A 26,152-nucleotide genomic window follows, 5' to 3' on the forward strand; every position below is an offset into this window, starting at 1 on the left:
TGTTGTAAGTTTAGTTAATTGTGACTAAAGTTCACATCTATTTTAAAAACTTTCCATTCTTCTAATCTGTCAGAAGAGCAGAAAAATTTAACATAAGTTATCTGTCTTTTTCACATCTGCAGCACAGCTCTCCAGCAGAGAACAACCTGTCGGAGTTCTCCAGATCGGTCATTGCTGGACAGTGCTGCATGACCACCGGCCCCATTGACTGAAATGGGATCTGACTGTTGTCCAGCAAATATGCAAACAACTCTTTTTGTCCGGCTGAATTCCAGCATATTTGCCGGGTAGGGGCTGGATCTTTGTCGCATCCCATTATGGTCAAGGGAGGCTTGCGGGCATGCCATAACATCTGGCTATGCTGGATCCAGAGAGCTCCGGCAGGTTGTTCTCTGCCAGAACAGCCTGCCGTACAGCTCTAACGGTGGTGTGAAACTAGACTTATTTTGAGCATCAGTTGTGATCAGTTACGTCCAGACATTAGATATTTTTTACTGGAGAAAAAGTCCTCCATGTGGAGAATAAATTCACAGTACAAATAAACTACACTAATTTTTTTCTTCATTTCATTCCAATAACTATAACTCTCTTATTTTTCCATCGAAGTTTTAGTTTTTAATGGCACCATTTTGAGGTACACAACTTACTGAATAATTATTATTATTAGCATTCATTTTTTGCCATTATAACTTTATTCTCTGGGCCAGTACGATTAGAGCGATACCAAGTACATATAGTTTTGTTTATGTTTTACTGCTTTTTCTCAAAAAAGTAAAAAAAAAAAAGAAAAAAGAAAATTGTTTTGTATCGCTGCATGCCAAGACCCATAATTTTTTTTATTTTTCGTTCTACGGTTTGAGTGAGGGCTTGATTTTTGTGGGACAACTTGTACTTTACATTGTATAATTTTGGAGTACATAACACTTTTTGATCGCTTTTTAGTCCGTTTACTTGTGGCAAAAACAGCAATTCTGGCATTTTTATGGCGTTCAGTGTACAGGATAAATTATATGATAATTGTGTCATGTGAGTGGTTACGGATGCTGCAATACCAAATAGGTGGAGAAGATTTTATTTCTGCAATTTTGTCCATTGAAAAGCTTCTTTTTTTTGTGGAAAAGGGGGCATTTGTAACAGAATTTTTTAATTTAAAAAAAATAAATTTTGATAAAACATTTTTTGAACCATATACTAGTCCCACAAGAGGACTTTGATGTGTGATCTTTTGATCGCTTCTATAATACATTGTACTGCATAAGCAGTATAGTGCATTATAGAAATGCATCATACTGTCACTGCCAGAAAGACGCAGCCTGATGGGCATACACTGAAGGCAGTCCTGGGGCCTTCATAAGGCACCAGGTTGCCAGGAGAAGACATTGGCACCCCAAAATCTAATTTGATGGGGCGGCAATGGGAAACCCCTTTCTCTAAACCACTTAGATGCCGTGGTCGCTATTAAATGCAGCATCTACTAGATTAAACAGCCCAGATCTGCGCTTCTGCAGAAGCAGCAGTAGAGGTACACTGAAAGGAGCTTGTCAGTTAGGGCTCATTCACACGACCATGGTTTGGTTCCGCATCCAAGCCGCATTTTTTGCAGCTCGGGTGCGGACCCATTCACTTCAATGGGGCCGCAAAACATGCGGACAGCACTCCATGTGCTGTCCGCATCCGTTGCTCGGTTCCGTGGCCTCGCAAAAGTTATGAGTCATGTCCTGTTCTTGTCCGTTTTGCAGACGAGAATAGGCATTTCTATAAAGGGCCGTCCGTTCCTTTCCGCGAAATGGGGAAGGCACACGGGCGGCATCTGTGTTTTGCAGAATCGGAATTTGCGGACCTCAAAACACGGCACGTTGGTGTGAACAAGCCCTTAGGCTGTAGGTGAGCAGAGATTGAGTCTAGTTCGGGAATACAGTGGACTTGTGAGCTCTCTCTCACTCTTGTTGAACTTATACACTGCTGCTTTTAAGGTCAACAAGGTATTTCAAAGTAAGTACCTTAGCCTTAAAAGGTCTAAGATCTATTTATTCATGTAAGCAGGCGGCATTGTGAAACCTGGTGAGAAATTCTCCGTAAGGATGAACAGAAAAGGCGCATATGTATCTATACTTTGTGATTATGAGAAAAAAAACTTTCCTAAAAAGGCAAAAAGAAAGGGCTTAATTTATACTTGTTGCTCACAGCAACTTTTTCTATAAACCTGGACTGCTTCTTGGTGGCCCCTATAAAGAACAAGCTTTATGGCTACTATAAATAACAAGCTTGGTGGCTGCCTCTTCTCCTGCCATTCTCCACTTCCTGCAGCAGCATTGATGCCCTGACACGGACATGTGACCACTGCAGTCAGTCACTGGTTTAGTGAGTCACTGCTACAGCCAATGATTGCAGCAGGAAGTGGAGAATGGCAGTGGACTTGACAGGAGTGGCAAAGGATCAATGAGTTGAGTTTTCTTATGTGTTTATATCATGCTGAGTGGGTTTTAAATATTTTTTCTTCCTTAGACAACACATTTCATATGGGCACAATGGGCTGAGACATGGTTGGACTCTTCGCATGACTGGGCTGTAAATATTGAGGGTTTTACACCATTTAGAAAAAACAGGGTCAATAGAAAAGACGGTGGCGTGTGCCTGTATGTGAGGAGTGATCTGAGGACAAGTGTGAAAGAGGCAATTGTGGGTGAGGGTGGTGAGGTTGTGTGGAAACCTTATGGGTGGAAGTTCAAAGGGATAAAAACACTGAAAAAATAATAATACTTGGTGTAATCTATAGACCCCCCCCCCAACATCACAGAAGAGATAGAAACGCAACTGTATAACCAAATAGAGCGGGCTGCACAGGCTGGTACAGTGGTCATAATGGGAGATTTTGACTTCCCAGACATTGACTGGGGTCATGGTTCGGCCTCAACCGCAAAGGGGAGAAAATTAATCAACTTGCTGCAGGACCACTTTATGGGCCAGTTTGTAGAAGCTCCCACTAGAGGCAATGCTCTGTTGGATCTGGTAATTTCTAATGATGCAGAGCTTGTTGGAAATGTTATTGTTTGAGAAACACTAGGTAATAGTGACCACAATATAATTATATTCCCCCTAAACTATAAGAAGCAAACTCTGTCAGGCAGAGCAAAGACACTAAATTTCAAAAAGGCTAATTTCCCTGGGTTGAGGGCAGCATTTCAGGGCATAGACTGGGTGCAGCTACTGTCACAAAATAATACTGAGGATAAATGGGAGAGCTTCAAATCCACATTGAGTAATTGCACAAAAATTTTTATTCCTTTAGGTAACAAGTATAAACGGCTAAAATTAAACCCCCCATGGCTGACAGCTACTGTAAAAAGGGCAATAAAAGACAAAAAAAAGGGCATAAAAAAAAAAAAATCGGAGGGGTCAGCTGTAGCATTTGAAGAATACAAAGGGCTTAATAAAATCTGTAAAAAGGAGATAAAAATACAAAACGAACAGCAGGTAGTAAAAGAGAGCAAAACAAATCCCAAGAATTCTTTAAATATGTCAATGCTAAAAAACCTAGGTCTGAGCAGGTAGGTCCACTAAATAATGGTAAAGGGGGGGGGGGGGGGGGTAGTCACTGAAGATAAGGAAAAGGCAGAGTTACTAAATAGGGTTTTTAGCTCTGTATATACAAAAGAAGAGAAAGGAGCTGATATCTGTGGTGCTGGGGCTGTTAGTACATCCAGTGATATACTCAATTGGCTAACTGTAGATATGGTCCAGGACAAGTTAAATAGGGTAAATGTGAACAAGGCTTCGGGTCCAGATGGATTACACCCAAGAGTGCTTAAAGTTCAGTCATTGCTGTGCCCCTGTTTATATTTTTTAAAGAGAACCTGTCAGCGGCAAAAGCCATCCCAAACCGCCAGCAGTACCTTCAAGTAGCCGGCAGTGAGTTTCTAATGATGATTTTCTTACTGCATTCTGATGAGGCAGAAGTTTAAAAAAAACGTTCTTTTATCCTCTGTCCGCGCTATTTTCCAGTCAGGCTTAAAGTCAAGGGGGCAGCGGCCTCATTGCTTCAAGTCAGGGTAACCGCGCCCCCTTCAGTGAAGGAGTTTAAGCATGCATGGGATAGGCATAAGGCTATCCTTCATATAAGATAGGGCCAGGGACTATTCATAGGATTCAGATATATTGGGCAGACTAGATGGGCCAAATGGTTCTTATCTGCCGACACATTCTATGTTTCCCTGCCCCTTCTCCTGTTACTGACAACTGGCTGTTCGGCCGACTGTCGGGCATAAGCGCTGTCAGTCACATCGAAGGGGAAGGGGGCCCGGTTACCTTTACTTGAAGCAAGAAGGCCACTGCCCCCTTGACTTGACTAGAAAATAGCGCAGAGGATAAAAGAACGTTTTTCATACTTCTGCTTCATCAGAATGCAGTAAGAAAATCATCATTAAAAAACTCACTTGAAGGTACTGCTGGCGGTTTTGGGATGGCTTTTGCCGCTGACAGGTTCCCTGTAAAGATTCTCTAGGTACTGGTACAGTGCCAAGTGAATGGCGCAAGGCAAACGTGGTGCCCATATTCAAAAAAGGATTTAGGTCCTTCACAGGTAATTATAGACCTATAGGCTTGGAAAGTATAGTTTGTAATTGGATTGAAAACTGGCTGAAGGACCGTGTCCAGAGAGTTGTGGTCAATGATTCCTATTCAGAATGGTCCCAGGTTATAAGTGGTGTACCCCAAGGTTCAGTGCTGGGTCCTCTATTATTTAATTTATTTATTAATGATATTATATTAATGACGATATTAATAGCACCATTTCTATTTTTGCAGATGACACTAAGCTGTGTAGAACTGCACGGTCTATGGAAGATGTCCATATACTACAAGCTGACGAACACTGAGTGATTGGGCATCAACTTGGCAAATGAGGTTCAATGTGTGTCACGGCCTTTGGTGTGCGCTGTGACACTTATGCCACGCTTGCTGTTGCCTGTGGCAACGTTTTGCTGTTTCAGCATGCGGGGGCAGTGTCACGGCCTTTGTGGTGTGTGCCGTGACATGGTTGCCTTGCATGTTGTTGCCTGCAGCAACGTGTATCTTTTTATGCTGGTGTGTACACTTCTCCTTTCAGTTGTTTCCTCCTCTGTCCGGTGCTGGAGGGGTTAACCACCTTGTTGGGTGTGGTCACTAGGTGCTTCATCTTACCTGTGGCTAGAGGCCAGGAGTCAGTGGTACTCCAGCCATGGTGTGTGTTGGAGTTATGCTCCTGGTCTTCATGTTCCATCTCCCAGAGTGAGGGCCTACTAGTGGGACATCGAGGTCTCCAGCCATGTCTTCTCTCCCTTACATGTGTTGTATGTTTGGTGTGGTGTTATGATTTGGTGTGTTGTAATGTCTAGCCTGGTGATATCTTCCAGCATGGTTGCTAGACTTCCTAGCCTGTATGCAGTGCCACCTGGGGCTACTATGCACATTGAGGCATGGGGGTCCTGGCGGAGTCTGGTGTGCTGGATACCTGTGTGAGTTTCTGGTACGGTGTCCTATTTGGTGTTTGGGCTACGGTACGTATTCACGGGTTCCAGTCGTGGTGGCAGCGGCAGGTAAGTGTGTCGTCTTGTTTTCTTACCTGCCGATTCTCTTGCTGCATATTGTCTTTTCCTTTCCCTGCTTTTAGGCCTTTTGAGACTCCTGTTCTTCCGTGTCCTGGAAGAACAGGGCGCCTCTCCTCAGCTCCTTTGTGAGGGATTCTCAGGGCCTTAGGTATCCAGGGTATGAGCCGTCCTACCATCCAGGTCCGCTCATACGGTGAGGAGTTAGGGCTAGGTATAGGGATGCATTAGGAGGTGACCTGCTCCCTTATCCTTGTGTTCAGGCCTAGTTGCTTTCCTTATCCCCCAGTCATCGTACGGTTGGGGTTTTTCCCCACTCCCCACCGTGACAATGTGGACAAATGTAAAGTTATGCATCTTGGTAGTAATAATCTCTGTGCTTCATATGTCCTAGTGATGTAACACTGGGAGAGTCACTTATAGAGAAGGATTTAGGTGTCCTTGTAGATCGTAGATTAAATTACAGCATGCAATATTAATCAGCTGCTTCTAAGGCCACCAGGATATTGTCATGCATTAAACGAGGCATGGACTCACGGGGCAGGGATGTGATATCACCACTTTACAAAGAGTTGGTGCGGCCTCATCTGGAATATGCAGTTCAGTTCTGGGCACCAGTCCATAGAAAGGACGCTCTGCAGCTGGAAAAAGTACAGAGGAGAGCGACTAAAATGATAAGGGGCATGGAGGGTCTTAGTTATGAAGAAAGATTAAAAGAATTTAATTTATTTAGTCTTGAGAAGAGACTTTTATGGGTGGGACATGATTAACCTATACAAATATATAAATGGGCCATACAAAAAATACGGTGAAAAAATGTTCCATGTAAAATGCGCTCAAAAGACAAAGGGGGCACTGCCTCCGATTGGAGAAAAAAAAGTTCAGTCTCTGTAAGCGTCAAAGCGTCTTTACTGTAAGAACTGTGAAGCTATGGAATAGACTTCCTCAGGATGTGGTCACAGCAGGAAGAGTGGACAGATTTAAAAAGCGTTTAGATGAATTCTTAAAAGTAAACAATATTAATGCTTACGAAAACGTGTAGAAATTTGAATCTCAATTCCTTCTGGGATTCGCGTCCCCACCTATCCCTTGGTTGAACTTGATGGACTTGGGCCTTTTTTCAACTGTATTAACTATGTTACAAGGACCTGTGTGTTTCGGCCGAAATATGAATGCTCAAAGGAGTCTATATAATGGAAAACTAGTCTAAGGCCCCATTCATTCAATCCATTCTATATTCTGTGGCAGAAACGTGGACTCATTCACAGTTAAGCCACATTGAATGGAACTAAACTGTAAGTAGACACCAGCCACAGTTTCCAGCGGCATCTATGTGGACTCTACACCAAGAAAGGAAATGTGCTTTCTTGGCACGGTCACAGCTATAAACCACAGCCACCTAGAAGTGCAGCATGGCCTTCTATGGAAAACCATGGGAGGCAGATCAAGTGCGTCACCGGGCAGATTTTTGGAGTGGAATCCACTCCAAATTCTGACAGCAAAAAACTCTATGTGGACGGGGCCCAAGATGGTTCTATTTGCTAAATCACAAAATAATAAAAATTATTATTTCCAGGCATAAGATGCTATAAATGTCTCCTTACTTAATAGGATGTTTGATCTCATCCCAGGATGCTCTGTACCATTTGGAGTTGTCCTAGAAAAAAAATAATAAAACTGTTCTCTCTTGCAAAATTCACAGCCTGCTAACAAATCTTCCAGTGGAAATCTCACCACTATACCAGCTAAAAAGTCCATATGTTTTCACATAAAACAGACTTGGAAAGATCACTAAATCCACTCTGCTCCATTAACAGCATGCATGGTAATAAAAACAACCACAAAGGGAATAATATGCATAAGATGCTTTATTTGTGTAGGAAAATATGTCATTTGCATAACAATGGTCTTACTGCCAACAAAACAGAAAATTGGCAGCGTATAATCACAATCTCAGTATTTAAGCACTTCATAAAAATACGTTAGTTTCACATAAACATATCTGGGATACATTTAGGAGGGCCAAGTGTAAAAGGAAAAGGCGACAGCTCCATTAAAAGGCATGTGCTTTTCATTTTGAAGATGCCTGGGCTCCACCTTTTCTTCTTTGCCTTATACCTCATGAATGTCCCTCACAAAATATTGGCTTTATAGGAACTCTAAAATCTTTTTACTAAAATTAAAGATTTTACAAAAAAAAAAAGTTTACTGTTTGACAATGTACATTTTTATAAATATAAACCTATTAATAAGTGTCCAAGAGTCCAGAACAAAAGGGAGGGCCAGAGCCACAAATGGGCCAGAACCTAGTTTTCCCTATATGGAGCTCTAAATCCTCTGCTTCCTCTGTTACTGCAAGTTATAAAAATTTTTGCGGCTCGGATGCGGACCCATTCACTTCAGCAAAAAAAACAGAACATGTCCTTTTCTTGTCTGTATCACAGGCAAGGATAGGACTGGTCTATTGAGGGCAAGACCTTCTGTTCTGCGATTTGTGGACTGCAAAACACCGTACGGCTGTGTGCAAGAGGCCTAAGGCTGTGGCTACACGACAACTTGTAGTCACGCAACATAAGATCACAATGTTGCGTTACTACATTGCACCTAATGATCGTGAACATGGTTGTGTTATGACCCGCAAGTTACCCAGTTTGCAACATGACAACGGCAGAATTCCAAACCTGCTGGATTTCTGCCTGACCACATACACAATCATTAGGTGTGAATTTGTACTGTTGAGGGGCCACAAGTTGCCATGTAGCCCTAGCCTTAAGCAATTATTCTTTGTACTGATTCTCTCTCTGGTACTGTGCTATCCAAACTCCAGCAGACTTTTGAGTACTATATGAGTTCTCATAATTTCATGCAGATGAGACTACAGAATCATCACCATTGCAATCAGTGTACAGTAACTAAACCAACTTGACTAAAGCTGGCAACAGACAGACAATAGTGCTACACCAAACAATTATTCAGCTGAAGGCCATCATCTCTGACAACCTCCATAACCATATATGTCTGACACAACTGAATGTGTTATTTTAGCAAGAGGGAAATAGAAAAGTGGCTGCTGGTGGTCCCTGTTATACAGTTAGATAAGACACCTATTCAACATCAGACTGATGTTCCATGGGCCCCCCAGAGGAAATAATTCTGAGGGCCCACCCTCCATGTATACAGGACGTGTGCACATCTATAGTTTAGAGGGAGATATATGCTGCAAAGGGCCCCTATGCATAAAAAAAGTATGTGGGTTCCCTCTAGTTTGTTGAGCGTGAGGCGCTCACCATAGAGTTCATTTCAAGCAATTAATGGTGTAGCAACTTCTCTTGCAGATAGTAAGCCATAAAGTTATTTTGAAAAGATGGTGGTGGACCCTTTTTCCTGCTGGGCCCCTGTGATGTCCACCCTTGAACTGTTTTTTGGTTCCAAGGTCAACTCCAAAATTAATTCTGCTAGGCCCCGTTTTATCAGGGTTCCATTATTGTGTCAGTGCTTGGGCCCACCGGAGGATTCTCTGGTAGACACTGGTGGACCAGTCCAACCCTGCACCCTTTGGGTCCATGTTCACACTGATGGGAAACATTATAGACTCACTGGACATTTAGAATGGAGTTTCGAGTGAGTACTACGTGGACTGCGATACTGCTTCAGAGGATTTCTATAGTTTAACAAAGCTCCCATGCCTACAGGTTACATATGAATACTACAGTGAACGGGGCCTGGTGTAATAGAATACAGTGACTGCACCAGGCCCCGCTGCCATTCCAATATCAGTTGCCGGCCCCCAGCCCCTCCTCCCTCCCCGCTGATATATCCCCAGCCGCGCTGTGCAGCATCGCGGCCGGCGATGCATCAGTGTTAAATGGCAGCATTCGCCCCATAATATGCACTGGGGGGGAAAAAGTGCATCTTATAGGGAAAAAAATACGGTATATGAAGAAGGACGTGAGTATGTATGTATCTTCCGCGATCACTCAAAGACGCAACCATCGATTTCAACGAAACTTGGTATACAAATCCCTTGCTACCTGGAAAGAAATCTTGTGGGGGTCACAGCTCTCTAGGACATACCGTTCCTAAGATATTCCCAAAAAATGACCTGCATTAGCCAATACAAGCCTGCAAGTCTTTCTCGTCATATCCTAACTGCCATACACACGGTCACATGTCCCTTATTAGCCAATAGAAGCTCGCAGGCCCTTAGTCTCCACATACACAGTTTTACTCCAGGTTTCCATAACAACCGAGGCTAGGGCTGCACGACACTCAGGGCACAACTACACTGCTACATGTGTCGTGCGACACTGATGCCAAACCAATTTTGTGCGATAATTTTTATAATGATAGTCTAGGGTGTTGCACTGCAACAAAATGTTGCGCGACACATGTCGTCGTGTAGCCCTTGCATTAAGGGGACAGGGCGCTGTGGAGGTCACTGTTAAAGGGCTTCTGTCACCCCCCATTGTGCAATTTTCATTAGCCGACATTAGCTATTTGCTAATGTCAGCTGAGTGCAATCATACATGTCCTACCTTTGTCTGTGGCTTATTTCTTGTAAAAATCATACTTTTATCATATGCAAATTTCTTCACTACCAGCAAGTTGGGCGTGTACTTGCTGGTAGCCGCATCCGCATTGCTGGTAGCCGCCACATCTGCCGCTTCTAGACACGCTCCATCTCCTCTTGATAGACAGGGCCAGCGAGCACTCTCCTCCTCCCGCTGGCGCAGTCCGCTTCTGAATTCCCGCGCCTGCACGTTCCTCAATCGGCGCAGGCGTACTGAGTGAAGGACGCACGCTTGCCAGCACCTTCCTCAGTGCGCCTGTGCCGATTACGTCACACTACACCCGGAAGAGAAGACTGCCGATTATCGCTGATGCCGGCAGCCTTCTCTTCCGGGTGTAGTGTGACGTAATCGGCGCAGGCGCACTGAGGAAAGAGCTGGCAAGCGCGCGTCCTTCACTCAATACGCCTGTACCGATTGAGGAACGTTACAGCGCAGGCGCGGGAATTCAGCAGCAGACGGAGCCAGCGGGAGGAGGAAAGCGCTCGCTGGCCCTGTCTATCAATAGGAGATAGGCGTGTACTTGCTGGTAGCCCCCACATCTGCCGCTTCTAGACACGCCCCAACTTGCTGGTAGTGAAGAAATTTGCATATGATAAAAGTATGATTTTTACAAGAAATAAGCCACAGACAAAAGGTAGGACATGTATGATTGCACTTAGCTGACATTAGCAAATAGCTAATGTCGGATAATGAAAATTGCACAATGGGGGGTGACAGAAGCCCTTTAAAGAAGGTTTCACTGTGGATGTTCCTGTTAAGGGGGCAGGCCGCTGTGGAGGTCACTGTTAAGGGGGCAGGGGCCACTATTAAAGGGGCAACTGCTGTGGAGGTCACTGTTAAGGCAGCAGGGTACTGTGAGGTTACTGTTAAGGGGGCAGGCCCCTGAGGAGGTCACTGTCAAGGGGGCAGGGGCCACTATTAAAGGGGCAACTGCTGTGGAGGTCACTGTTAAGGCAGCAGGGTACTGTGAGGTCACTGTTAAGGCAGCAGGGTACTGTGAGGTTACTGTTAAGGGGGCAGGCCCCTGAGGAGGTCACTGTCAAGGGAGTGGAGTGCTGTGAAGCTCACTGGTAAATGGGGGGCTGCTGTTAAGGTCAAAGTTAAGGGGATGGGCTGCGGTAGAGGTCCTATTTTAAAGTGGCGGGGCACTGTGGGAGGGGGGGGGTCAGTGTTAAGGGGTGGGGGACTGTGGAGTTCACTGTTAAAGGGGCGGGGTGCTGTAGAGGTCACTGTTATAGGGGATACTGTCGATATAACGACACACAAACATTAAATGAAATAGATGAAATATATCCCTGCAAAGCCGGGTCCTTCTGCTAGTTATTACAATTATAACACTGACAAATGTAAAGTTATGCATATGGGAAGGAATAATGCAAGTCACCCGTACATACTAAATGATAAAACACTCGGTAACACTGACATGGAAAAGGATCTAGGAATTTTAATAAACAGCAAACTAAGCTGCAAAAACCAGTGTCAGGCAGCTGCTGCCAAGGCCAATAAGATAATTGGTTGCATCAGAAGGGGCATAGATGCCCGTGATGAGAACATAGTCCTACTACTTTACAAATCATTAGTCAGACCACACATGGAGAACTGTGTACAGTTCTGGGCTCCTGTAAACAAGGCAGACATAGCAGAGCTGGAGAGGGTCCAGAGGAGGGCAACTAAAGTAATAACTGGAATGGGGCAACTACAGTACCCTGAAAGATTATCAAAATTGGGGTTATTCACTTTAGAAAAAAGACGACTGAGGGGAGATCTAATTACTATGTATAAATATATCAGGGGTCAGTACAGAGATCTCTCCCATCATCTATTTATCCCCAGGACTGTGACGAGGGGACATCCTCTGCGTCTGGAGGAAAGAAGGTTTGTACACAAACATAGAAGAGGATTCTTTACGGTAAGAGCAGTGAGACTATGGAACTCTCTGCCTGAGGAGGTGGTGATGGTGAGTACAATAAAAGAGTTCAAGAGGGGCTTGGATGTATTTCTGGAGTGTAATAATATTACAGGCTATAGCTACTAGAGAGGGGTCGTTGATCCAGGGAATTATTCTGATTGCCTGATTGGAGTCGGGAAGGAATTCTTTATTCCCCTAAAGTGAGGAAAATTGGCTTCTACCTCACAGGTTTTTTTTTTTGCCTTCCTCTGGATCAACTTGCAGGATGACAGGCCGAACTGGATGGACAAATGTCTTTTTTCGGCCTTATGTACTATGTTACTATGTAAACAGAATTACAATCCCTCCTCAAACAGTTGTAGATGTATTTTAGACGTAGAACACCCAGGAATGCTGTGTGTAACCTACACGTTGGGTCTTTTTCTTCCCTCTGCATCATTTCTGTAAACATTCAGGGGGTCAATTATCAAGCTGGTGTAAAGTAGAACTGGCTTAGTTGTCCATAGCAAACCATCAGATTCCACCTTTCATTTTCCAAAGGAGCTGTCCAAAATGAAAGGTGAAATCTGATTGGTTGCTATGGGCAACTAAGCCAGTTCTACTTTACACCAGCTTGATAAATGACCCCCTCAGTTTATCTCTATAAGGACTCATGCACACGACTGTAGCCTGTTTTGCGGTCCGGCCATGTGCGTTTCACATTTTGCAGAAGGGAACGTCCTGGCCTCTATAGAACATTCCCATCTTTGTCCAAGGCAAGGTGCCACTGAACAGACATGCGAATGCGGACAGCACACGGTGTGCTCTCCGCATCTTTTGCGGATTAATTGAAGTGAATGGGTCCGCATCCAACCTGGAAAAAATGCGTATCGGATGTGGACAAAAAATATGTTTGTGCGCATGAGCCCTGTTCTTTATTTAGAGACGCACCTGGTTATGCCTCAAAATCACTGACTGAACACTGACTGTGTGAATAAGGCTTTAAGGCTGTATTACACAGCCCGATGCGGCAGACGATGGTCTGGAGGGAAATATTCCCTCCCGGCAATTGCTTGCTGAGGAGACCACTTCTATTACATGTAGCAATCTCTTCCGTAGCACGGGGAGGAGTGATCGCTATGCCATCGCTCGTCCCCATGCTGTATAGTGGCTTGCCGATGGCAGATTGTGAGTAGACACCACGATCTGCTGTCCAATCACTGGGCCCCCAGCGATCCCAAGAATGAGAGGTCTCAGAGTCCCCACTCTGAATGGAACGTTCATACAGTCTCATAGAAGAGAATCGAGAGATGGACCTATTTCCTGTGGATAGGTGATAAATCTGTTTGGTGGGATAACCCTTTTAAGGTTCCTATACAAATAATGGTAAAGTCATGTGTATGGAGGAATCGGGAACAATAGCGTTTCGGCAGACAGCTACTGAAAGTGTATGGGCGCCATTACTATAGAACACTATAGACCAGATGGGTTACAGTACTGAAATACAGTCACTATGTTTTATGACAAATCACCTGTGCAAAAAGTAGAAGACAGTGATTGCCACTAGCATAAAATCACATACTAACCAGTGTGCGACCAAAAAGGGCCTATTTTACTACATCTGACTGTAAGACTGGCCCAACAGATTATTTGAGGATCTTCTGGTGGCCCCAAGTTCTGTCAAAACAATCAGTCCCAAATAATAGCAGGACCTCAAACTGTCAGCCCCAGTTGAAGCTGATTTGGTGCTTTATGCTAAATACTACTTTTTATGCACTTATTCACAGTGTCAACTGGGGTGCCCAAGGTCCACCACAAAAATTCATTCTAGGGGCCTAATGTACAGCTATCGTACATGCAAGTACTACTTTCTCACACAAAGGCAGACAGCAGTAAGACGCTCTAGATGATTGATTATGGGGGTCCCTGCAGCGACTTCAAGAAGCCAGGTCCCTGGGGAAAGAAGATACTGACTGGCCTGCCTCTGCACCTACAAGTCATCTCAGCCGTCCCACGAGTCAATAACAATAAATCTGGGTCTTCTCTAAAAAAATCTACACAGTTTTTTATATGGGCGCATAGATTGGTTGAGATTCTGTAAGCTACCTATTCATATGTAGTGCAGTCAGTCTACTATGCCATTTGGCACAGATACAAGGGGCGTGGGCTTGGGGCCCACCCTTGCTCAGGTGCCACCAGGGGATTCACCTGTTCTCTTGTGGGCCAGTCCAATCCGGTTTATTCACATATGTCTTACGAGACTTTATTAATGGTATAATCTGTCAGTGAAAGAAAAGAGGGTTTGTAAAAGCAGATATGTAAATTTTCTGCATAAATTAATGGTGGAGGGAGGGGAGCTCAATATTATTTCATCTGATAAGCCCAGGGTACTCCAGCTGAGATTGGCTGGGTCTGATTATCATATGAAAGTAGAAGATCCTGAAAAATATGCTCTGATTAGTACAGCTAAGGCTCTGGTCGCACTAGGGTCATGGCTTCAGTTTATAATGGGGCCCTAACAGCTATGCTGGATCAGTTTTCAAAGATAAACTGGTAAAACCTCACACTATGGATTTAAAAGGTGTCCATAAGGGCTCCGTTGTCCATTGCATCAATAACAGTGTTGATAGTGACTCTAGCCATCAAAGATACAGGAAACCCGGACATACTCCATTAAAGAGGTTGTCCAAGATAATTCAGAATCACAGTCAGGAAAATCGGACCAGCGTTGCAGAGAATGGCCCAGGAGAAAAGGGTTAGTATCCCTTTTTTTTTTATTACATTTTAAACTATTTTAGGGCTCGTCAGAGTTTTTTAAAGTCTATGTACACTTTTGGTTGCAATTTTTTTATTATAGCGTTTTACTTATTTTGGGCTAAAAAAATCTTTTTTTCAATTAGTCTTTATTAAAAATGATGAGCAGTTTTCCCTGCACAGCTTTGAGTTTATCTACTAGCAGGATCTGTATTTTCTCTCTGCTCAGGCAGGGAGCTGATGGGCTCCTTATCTCTGATCTCAGACCTTATAAACACTCATTAAAGCTCAATTCTTATCTTACTGATAAGAATGTATCTTAAATAAGCGTTTATGACCTTATAGTGATTTAGAGATAAAAGTACAAACTGAAAGTACAAATTAGGCCTCATGCACACGGCCGTGTTCCGCGACCAAGAGCGGTCCGTGGTAACCCGGCCAGGATTCCTGCTGAGAGCAGGAGCGCACGGCGTCATTGGTTGCTATGACGCCGTGTGCTTCATGCCGCCGCTGCTGTACAGTAATACACTCGTATAGTGTATTACTGTACAGCAGCGGCGGCATGAAGCGCACAGCGTCATAGCAACCAATGACGCCGTGCGCTCCTGCTCTCAGCAGGAATCCAGCCCGTGTTACCACGGACCGCTCACGGCCGTGAAACACGGCCGTGTGCATTCGGCCTTACACAGCTAGAAAAACTGTTAACCCTTTGTGACAGAAGGCTCAATATTTTTAATAAAAACCAATTGAAAAAATTATTTTAGCACAAAATTAGTAAAATGCAATCGCAATAAAAAAATGTTCCTGAAGGTGTACATAGCGTTTAAATGTCTCAGCCAAGCCTTTTAATGTGGTTCTCCAGCAGGGGCGTAACTAGCATAGTGGCAGACCATGCGACTGCTATGGGGTCCAGGGCAAGAGGGGGCCCAGTTGGCATCATCCCCTCCTCTACTGGGGGGTGAAAAATTGGTCAGGACTCCACCCTCTAAAGCAATGGTGCGGCCCCCGTCCTGCTGGACAGAAACAAAGCTGATCGTGCGATCAGCTGTGTTTCTTCCTGAAGCGCCGCACAGGGAAGGATGACAGCTCCTGTCCCTGTACTGTAGCAGGAGTCTGGAGCAGGACGGGTCCCTGGCTATTAGTGAGTGTGGGGGAGCCGAGGAGAAGGTAGGCGCAGTTTATCAGAACTTCTGCCTTCTTCTCAAGGAGCGCTCTGCAGCAGTGGCGTACTAAGGGGGGGGGGGAAGGAAGCGTGGGGGGTGGTTCGCCCCGGGTGCCGGCTCTCAGGGGGTGCTAGAAGCAATGAGCGCTTCCATCAATACAGATGGAAGCGCTCATTGCTGGAGAGCAGGGCGCTGGGTCCTGTGACTCACTCCTGCTCAGTAAAAGAAAAATGATATCCCGGACAACCGCTAATGTGATCACAGCCCAGTAAAATGGAAGGGCACATCATTAATATCTAAACACACCTTTTGTAAACAAGAAAATCTCCTGAAAATATAACAATTTTCTAATATTTATAGATGTAAAATATATTATGGCTAGATTTTCATATAAGGATGGCGAATACGGAGACTATGAAAGATTTCCAATTCAGTTATGAACACAATGAGACACCGCATTAACAGAGGCAGGTGATCGTTATACATTCATTCATCTCTTATCCAGTATACCCTAATTACTAAGAGACAGACGCCCTGTACTACTGACCATAGTAGAGCAAATAGGGGCAATGTATCAGAAGCCATCCGACGACCTTCTAATACTGACATCTAGTGGCTGCAAATGGCATTACAGAGTGTCTGCTACATGTATACAGTATAGAATTTATACTGTACATACATTTATTTATTTATTTTAAAGCGTGTTTGGCCCAAAGAAACTTTACTACAAAAGCGTTGCATAAGCACAACTGTCAATATAAGGATGAACAGACTGAAGTTAATAAAATAGCAGCACTGCCGAAAATACAGTAACATATGCAGAACACAATAGTTTCTGATGGGCTGACCCTCTGCGGGTCATGGCTATCCCTTTCAGCACAATAATACTACATAACCGAACACTAAATATATGGCTCTTTGAGATTAGGATGACTGGCTAAAGTCCAACGCAGTCAGTGAGCGGTTCATTCTGGGTCCACGGCTCCACTTTCATCCCATTGCTAGCTCGCACAGGCAGCATAACTGCAAAAACAGAGCACATGTGTCATGGGAGATCATGCGCAGAGAATGCAGTTTTGTAAATTCTGGTAACATGAGGATTCCTTTCCATTTACAATCAGTAACAGTATCTAGAGAAGCCCTGTTTATGTGAGGGTGTGCAGAGTTTTGCAACAATAAGCAAACAGGTAGCTGGACATTGACAAAAAATAAGGACAAATGTGTCAAAATGGACAAGAAGACGGGACAACATTATTATTATTTTTTTAAGTAGTCACTGTAGTTAAAGTCTGTTAGTTCTATAAGGAGGCACAGGGACAACATTGTAAGACTAAGTTTGCAGGGTCTCCTTATATTTGAATGGTACTCTGTAGAACTATAAGAATCGTAATAGATCCATTACGGCTTAGACATTAATTTCTACAAGGAATCCTAATGAATCCCATTCACTTACAATGGGAAAGTTAGGTTGCAATTTTTTTTTTTTCTTACTGCAAGATCAATCCTGCAGATTATCAAAAAGCAACCTAGTGGCAATGTGAACAGAGCTTAAAAGTAACTAATAATTATAAATAAATAATAGTCTACATATTGTATGAGCTTGACATTTTAAAGGGCATCTGTCAGCAGATAACAGTGATAACATGGCTGGTTTTGTTGTTATCACTTTTGTAAAAATGGAAGCTACAACGGAAAAGAAAAAAAATTGAATCTTTCTGTAAGTAAGCCAAACTATTTGTGGATTGCAGCTGCTGCTCTCACTTCTGATTTACTAAGCTATGGGAACTTTAAGTTTCAGGTGAAATTCGTTTTTTAAAAGAGCAATTGCTCCAAAAATCAATCCTCAGATCAGTGGTCAGCAACCTTCAGCACTCCAGCTGCTGTGAGACTACAACTACTACTATTTTGTAAGTCCCACAGAAGTGAAAGAAGGATTCTGGGAGTTGTAGTTTCAGAACAGCTGGAGTGCCGGAGGTTGCTGATCCCTGACTTAGATCATTTATATACAGTAATCACAGGGGCATCACACAGGCTCCTCGGACTCCTGAATGGCAAGTCTCCCTAATGTGCAGGCATACATCCCTCAGTGTCTGTATAATTACAGGTATATGCCTTCAGAAGTAGGAACCCCTCTGGAAATGGCAATGGCAGCCATATTCATAGGTCTACGGTAACTTGAAATTCCTGGCCCTCAAAGCAAAATCAGAAGCATGTCACCACCTATCACGTGGCGGTGGAGTGTTTGGCCTAAAGCCACCATGGCCCTTCAGCTACCGCTGCTCCCCCTATTCCTACACCCTGGACGTACTGTATTGACTGTCAGTCAGGTCCCTAGAAGCAAAATAACCTGAATCTATGCCACCTTTTTCCAGTATCTTACCTCTGTTTCATGGTGCTTGCATCAGAATCTAATTTTCCAGATTGCTGGAGATCTTGAACCATGAGCATCTTTTTCCCCCTTAACAGCAGAAGGATCACATCAGATAAGACGAGCCAAAAGAAGTGTGTCCTATACAGGAGGCCTATGTGACATTCAAGGCATCTAAGCTGTGGAGAGTGTACACAGCACGCTTGTCCGAAAAGCGACAGTCATGCTGTAAAACGCCATGTCCTTCAACCTGGAGCTTACAATTATTCGAAAGAATATCATGATGTGCCAGACAAGGAATGGTCAAACTACCTTGTGTATGTTCTATGCCAGGGATCAGCAACCCTTGGCACTCCAGCTGCTGTGAAACTACAACTCCCAGCATGCAAACATGCTCGGCTGTTCTCACAACTCCCATAGAAGAGAACGGAGCATTCTGGGAGTTGTAGTTTCAGAACATCTGGAGTGCCGGCGGTTGCTGATCCCCGTTCTATGCTATGAAACCATAAAGTGACGCCAGGTGTAGAAAAGCTGGAGTCCCTGGGCAGAACCCATGCCGAAACCCTGACACAAGCAATTCTCCCAACTACTGTGCGGCTTTTACATTGTACGGCACAACACACTTGGGCCATGTTTAAACGTGGTGCATTTGTCCAGATTTTTGGTGCAGATTTCACAATAATGAACTGTACAATACATGTTAATAGGGTTTACAAAACTCCATTTACATGCAACAGTTTTTCCGATGTGGTTTTTCAGCTCTGCAGCATGTTTGTTAGGTTGCAGATTCGCACATGTACCCAGTCCGTTTAGGATCCCTGTAATGCTACAGAAATGACAAGTTGGCCTCCAAAATACAATCGCTAAGCTTTATCGCATATCCAATAGTCCATAAATGCCCGATAGGAGGTTAGGGGTCCCACCGTGCTTTTTGCAAGGAGTGCTTTTGCATTGGCTACAGTAGAGAGGAGACCACTCTTGCTCGTCTCTTTCTGTAACACCCATAATCCTCAATGGGGTCCACTTTGTTGATCCCAAAGGGGTTCTCCAGGACATTAACAAGCTTCGCTTGTACGGAACATGCTGCAGTACCAAGCAACGCCACTCACATAGATAATGGATGTGCCTACAGTATGTAAACAAAAGCGGCCTATTCACTAATCAACCGGGCTCCTGGAGGTCAGACCCCACTGATTATACATTAGATTTCCCAGATTCCCCTAAAAGTTCCTTGCACTGATGGTTCAGAATTATGAAGAAAGCTTTCACAAAAGTGCATTTTTGTAGTATTATGTGGTCCATTGTAGAGGTTCTAGTTTAGTCTACTGGAAATTTTGCTAATTTTTCATATACATTTTTTAATATTGTTACATTATAGCCCCATAATTCAGGAGGACATTCAGCATCTATCTAGGTGCCATTAAAGGGGTTTTGCGGGAGTAGAATATTGAGGACCTCATCAATATCAGATTGGTGGGGGTCTGACCCCTGGTACCCCCGCCAATCAGCTGTTTGAAGAGGTCACAGTGCTCTGGTGAACGCTGCAACCTCTTCCTAGGCCGTGTGATGTCACGTTCATCTGTACATGGCCTATGTGCACTTCAGTCCCATTCAAATGAATGGGTCTGGGCTACAATACCAAGCACAGCCCCTTGTACATGGCATGCCGTGAGGAGGCCACAGTGCTCACCGGGTCTCATGGCCTTTTCAAACAGCTGATTGTGGTGGAGCGGGGAGTCGGACTCCCACCAATCAGATACTGATGACCTATCCTGAAGAGAAGTCATCAATATTCTACTCCTGGAAAACCCCTTTTAATGCGCAGGGCGTCATATGTTTTAGTTTCTGATCACCTCAAGAGCTATTAAAATATTCCAAAGGATCTGGTCAGAAATGTGCTGAAATATTTAAACAATAAAAAAAAGTGCATAATCAAGAAATAAAAAAAAACAAAGTAATAAATGACGCCGGTTTCTGAGTATTCGCTTAGTCCTGCTTGTTTGCACGACTAATTGTAGACTTATCTATGCTTTGGATAAAGTTTATCTCAATATATTTGTATAGAGATTTGGATACTGAAGAAAAAATAATTATAATGAAAAATAATTAGTGCCAGCTTATGGCCTTGCTTAGTGAGAGTAACGAGGAGGCAGGAATGCAAGGCTGCATAATTTAAGAAAGAAAAAACATGCAACCGCCACCATGACAAACACATGGCAGAAAGTGCGTCTCTGCTGAGATTACCAGGCCATGTACCATGTTTATACCGCCTGGCGTCTCTTAAATCCTGTCCCCAGAACGTCGGCCTGCCTGTCTCCTATGACAGAGAGGGAGAAAACTAATCCAAAGCATTACATAATGTACTGCACTGAATTAAAATGTCAAGCCAAACAGGACATACATGGCGGTATAGACTTAAAGGAGTTTTCTGGGTTCAGGATATTGAAAGCCTATACCCTCCAATAGGTCATCAGTATCAGAATGGTGGCAGCCCAACTCTCATCATCCTCACTGACCACCTGTTTGAAGGGGTTGCAGCACCCACACAGTGCATATTTTAAATCTCAGTCCATTATACTTACAAACGTTTTAGCCTGACCCACTTATGGCAGGGTTTGTGTTATTCCCACCCAATTTTCTCGGCCCAGGACAGCTCAAATCTGACAGTCCCTACAAATTTGGGACAGTTGCCAACTATGGTCTATCTCAATGAACCTACTTACACCATCTACTTTATAGCTTCAATGCAGACTATTTCGGCTACACCCTGTTCACTTGGATAGGAAGAAGCTGCAATATCCTGCACCCCCGCTACTAACTGGACAGGGTGCAGGTATACGGCCTTGTGTATACAATGAACCAGGAAACCCTCTTTAATGTAGGATATCTATTCTGACAACAGATGACACTTCTGTTCATACAACACCAAAAATGGAGAGAATTCGTTAGGTCTTTCTCATCAATCCCTTTCTACAGGCCCTCTCCAGACTTACGGACAAGAAGGGAGATCCACAAAGCGGGCCTCTCACTCTGGTGAACTTACTCCATTCATTTTTAACATGGTCTGCGATTCATTTGACCATTGGAGGTGAAATGTATAGAAAGCTTCCTGCAGCAATATGAGCTTACATCCATATAGTGCTGCAACTACGGGCCTATCATAGTTCACATAAGACTGGAAGACACATAGAAAAAAAAAGCGGTCATGGATCGAAGAGATGGTTGAACGTGGAGCCAATCTGGAGCCATGCTGACTGCAGTGCACCTTACAGCTGCTGGAGCGTGTGTCGATGAGAATCCATAGAACGAACACGACGATCAAGGTGGTCATGCTCTTCAAACCAATGTTGGATATTTCTAGCCAAGCGAGTCGTGTGGCATTGTCTTTCTGGAAGATCCCATCTGCCCCGGGGAAGATAATCGGCATGTACGGGTGTATGTGATCTGCAAGGACAGATTCATACTCCAATCGGTTGAGAGTCCCTTCCACATGGATGAGTGGCCCAAAGAATGCAACGAAAACATTCCCTAGACCGTAACGCTGCCTCCACCAGCTTGTGCTTCCCCAGCAATAGCTGCAGGGTGTTTGTTCTCTGAGGTTTCTAGCTCAACACGCCAACGTCCATCCCTTCAATAAAGCCGAAAACGTGACTCATTGTAGCAGGCAGCCCTTTGCCAATCAATGGAGGTCCAATTCAGATACTGCCATGAAAATTGAAGCCTTTTCTGCCAATGCAATTTCATTAGCAGAGGTGCAGTGACCATCAGTCTGTTTCAGAGCCCCATACGCAGCAGGGTTTACTGAACTGTTGTTTTAGACACACGTCTGGTAGCCCCTTGGTTCATTTTGTCAGTGAGCTGCTCCACCGTAGCATGTCGGTCCGCTCTCACGCTCCTTTGTAGCAGACGTCCACCTTTCACACCAATGGCACATGGTGCTCCACAGTTTCCATGCTGGTTATTCACAATGGTGCCATTTGTCCACTCGCCATACACTTTCACCACACCGGCACAAGAACAGTTTATAAATAAATTGCACAGTTTCAGAAATACTGCCACCCTTGGAGCTAATAACCATCCTTTTTGAAACTATGATTAATTTCCCCTTTTACCCATGAGAGCAATGAGGGATGTGTGTGAAGACAGCCTATGGTACACCTTATATAGGCACCAAGCCAGCTCACCACATGTGACTTCATGAGCTACGTGCTGCCGACCTCGAAAGTAGGAAGTGGTTATAACAATGTGACTCGACTGTGTATATACAGTATATGTAGGTGGTACAGCAGGTGACCAAACACTGCTCCAAAATTACTGACAATGTCAACTTTATGACCTTAGTGACAATAAGCACAGAACCACGGTAAAATTCATGAGCAAATTTAAAGGGGTTGTTTCATTTCAGCAAATTGCATTCATCATGTACATATAGTTAATACAAGCCACTTACTAATGTATTGTGATTGTCCATATTGCCTCCTTTGCTGGCTTCATCATTTTTCCATCACATTATACACTGCTCGTATCCAGGGGTTACATCCACCGCTGCAGCGCAGATACACGGTGGCCGGAACAGGAGCTGCTGCGCATGCGTGCCTATGTGCACTCCATTAGTCCCGGACACCAGAGAGGCCAGCACTTTTTGCAAGCACATTGTAGGGTGGTTGTAACCCCTGAATATGAGCAGTGTATAATGTGATAGAAAAATGAATAAGCAAAGGAAGCAATATGGACAATCACAATACATTAGTAAGTGCATTGCATTAACTTTCTCTACATGATAAATGCCATTTAAGTTGTATTATTTGGAGGAAGAGGTGCTTAAAGTTCCTATCTAGGAATCTGGATGGATCATAACAGCCACTAAGAATATGGGGTAGAATACAGCCTTAGATCTCTTGATTAGTAGGGACCAGGTAGAAAAGAATTTTGACACGTTTTCCAGTCTTATGAAAATTAGGCCTAATCGCTCTGTAATGAAAATTTAGACAACTATCTAGTATACTTTGTGTGCCAATTCTGTTGTCATTTGGTCGCTGTCATTGAATGAAAACACTCAGGTCTACAGGCACAGGCTGAAAACATGTGGAAACCGTGTCCTGGTGAGAATGGATATAATGGTGCGCAGTCTACAACTGAGCCCCTTCATTCAGGTGATCCCCAAGTGGTCCTGACAGTATATCCCAGCAATACCCCATTCAGGACATTTTGCTAGACACAGGAGCACACAATCCATGAACATACATAAACACTATAAAGAACTTGCATAGCAGAAAACATAAAACAAGTATGATGTAATGGAAGCGCACACATAGAGCAGGTAACGGAGCCAGTACAGACAGGCGTGTGATTATAACCCATCTATTATAATGTACTCGTACCATGCATAGTACAGGATGGTACAACACCTCGATAAAAGCAAATAACTATCACACAAATAAAAGGACAAAAGTCACGAACTGTAAATAGATGTCATTGTAAATGTGGCAACAAATCGCAATCATATGATAAATCTAACAAATTTCGAAGAATTTCACAGAAGTGTTGGCACAGTATAGTGCATACAAACTACCTGTACCCCCCAAATACGATGGCTGCCATGTGCCGCACTGGACTGGGGGTTACAGCCAATTCTTTTATTGTTACTAGCAGGAAAGCGTTGAGTTATTGCTGAAGATTTTCCGTAAAGTTTAAATCGTATCACTTTAGAATACAACACAGAACTTAAGAGTGTTGTTTCAGAATGACAACATATCAGTTGCAGGATAGGTGGGGTTTGACCGCTTGTACCCCCTCTGATCCCCAGTACATGGGTCCCATGGAGTAGCGAGTATACACAATGGGCCAGATTTATCATTAGCTCAGGTCAGAAAAATGGAGTGAAAAAGTAAAAAAAAAAAGTCCCAAACGCTAAAACTGCGCACAAATTTGCGACTTTTTTCTGCTCTGCACTATGCTCGCCAGTTTTCTGAAAGTGGGCGTGTTTTCTTATGTAAATGAATCTCTAGACAGATTTACTATTGGGACTATTTAAAAAGTCGCAAAAAAGTCGCAAAAAAGTCGCAATTTCACTCCAGTGAGGACCATGCTTATCTTATGAGACTTTTTAATAGAATATGCGACTTTTTCATAAAAACTTAGAACTTTTTCGTAAAGATGTGCGACTTTTGTAAAGCTGCTTACTGACGGATAAACTGCTACCGTCAAACCACATTTATTACAGTCTTAAAGGGCCAATCATAAATCTGACTTGGCTAAAACTGACTTTAGCCATATGTGAAAGTGGAGTGAGCTGTCAGAGGAATGATAAATCTGGCCCAATGAGCCTACATTCACAGACATGGTAGAAGATAGCCAAGTACACTGCTCCAATAGTCCCACAGACTTTGAATGGAGCGACAGTGCACTTAATTGACTGCCCCTCTATTCAAACAAGGCACACAGGACCCATGGTCGATTCGGGTACAAGAGGTCAAACCCCACCAATCAGACCTTCTCACCTATTCTATGAATAGGTGATATGTTGTCATTCTGAAAACCTCCTCAATGGAAAGAATTCCCTAATAAAATGTTAAAAGGCTTGTCTGGCCTAAGAGATGACAATCCAAATGGTTATAACCTGCAGCCAATAAAAAAAACCACAAAAAAAAAAACCTCACTTATCCACAGTCCGACCTTTTGCCTGCCACTGCCCCATTCCCGGAAGTAGCTTAGTCTCTTGACTGCGGTAGCCAACCACTGGCCTCAGCAGTCACATGTGCTAGGACGGCATGGTACTGCTAGTGATGTTTCATTCTATCATATGTGACTGCTGAGGCCAGTGGTTGGCCGCAGAGATCATGGGACCAAGCACTTGCTGTAAAGCGTTTTTTTTATTATAATTTTTTATGTTTTTGTTTTTTTTTGTCAGCAGGTTACAACCGCTGGGGTTGTCAGCTCCTAGTCTAGACAAACCTTTTAAAGGGAATGTGTCCCCCACGTTTCACTATTCAAACTACCCGCAATGGCCAGCAGTACATGTTTATCACCATTCCGATCATATCTGTAAGTCACCAGTGTGTGCAGTGAATTTCCAGAGAAAGAACTTTTATTCATATGCAAGTTGGATCCAAAAGCTGGACGGGCGTTCCTTTTCAATGTGCCCTCCTCTTTTCTCCAATGCCTGCTCTTCCCCCAACCTCCCAAGCCTTCCTTCCCTCTCCCTTGACGTCCCAGCGCTTCGATAGAAAATCTTGTGCAGGCGCCCTCTGATGCTCTTGGCTTCATGGCTGCCGCCTCAGCAATACGTTCTGCGCAGGCGTTGGGGCCCTACGCTCTTGATGAGCAGTGCATCAGAGGGCGACTCTGCGAGATTTAGTATCTAAGTCCCGTGATGTCAGGGGAGAGGGAAGGAAAGGCTTGAGATGTTGGGGGAGGAGCAGGCATCGGGGAAAAGAGGGCGGCTTGGGCGCTTTGGATTCAATTTGCATACGAATAAAAGTCCTCGTTTTGGGCATTCACTGCACACACAGGTAACTTACAGGCATGAGCGTACATCTACTGCCGGCCATTGCAGGTAGTTATGTTAATGAAAGGTGGACGACACATTCCATTTAAAGGAAATCATTCTGACAATAAAAGTCTGTTAGAGAATTGCCTGAATACTTCATTTCCATTTATGACCTTTGTGGCTGCAGGAGGTGTATTTGCAGGTTTGGGGGAGCATAATCATTATTGGGGTTTTCTTACAAAACTATATCTATGGCATATGCCACGTATGGCACTACTACTGGAACACCCACCCATTCAGAGAACATATATGAGACTCTATCTCTGACTTTCATGGA

At 43.9% G+C, this 26,152-nt stretch overlaps 1 protein-coding gene and 1 long non-coding RNA gene across 3 annotated transcripts in view; both read right to left on the reverse strand.

Annotated features, from left to right (window-relative positions):
* Nucleotides 1–26,152, reverse strand: part of SPECC1 (sperm antigen with calponin homology and coiled-coil domains 1) — a 270,775-nt gene that overhangs the window by 130,441 nt on the left and 114,182 nt on the right. Inside the window, exon 6 of one of the 2 annotated variants that reach the window (XM_040423378.1) lies at nucleotides 16,211–16,981. The exons of the other annotated variant lie outside the window; for it this stretch is intronic. Coding sequence (XP_040279312.1) covers nucleotides 16,960–16,981 — 22 coding nt within the window. The 3' untranslated portion in view covers nucleotides 16,211–16,959. Of the gene's footprint in view, nucleotides 1–16,210; nucleotides 16,982–26,152 lie in introns of those variants that run through there. 2 annotated transcript variants of the gene reach the window in all.
* On the reverse strand, nucleotides 12,751–15,199 carry LOC120994653. Its single transcript, XR_005777449.1, has 3 exons — nucleotides 15,174–15,199; nucleotides 14,288–14,293; nucleotides 12,751–13,023 (listed from the first exon to the last, which is right to left on the reverse strand). It is a non-coding gene; the product is annotated as an uncharacterized LOC120994653 (long non-coding RNA).

This window comes from Bufo bufo, chromosome 3 (genome assembly GCF_905171765.1).
Source record: "Bufo bufo chromosome 3, aBufBuf1.1, whole genome shotgun sequence".
Classification (NCBI taxonomy): Eukaryota; Metazoa; Chordata; class Amphibia; order Anura; family Bufonidae; genus Bufo; species Bufo bufo.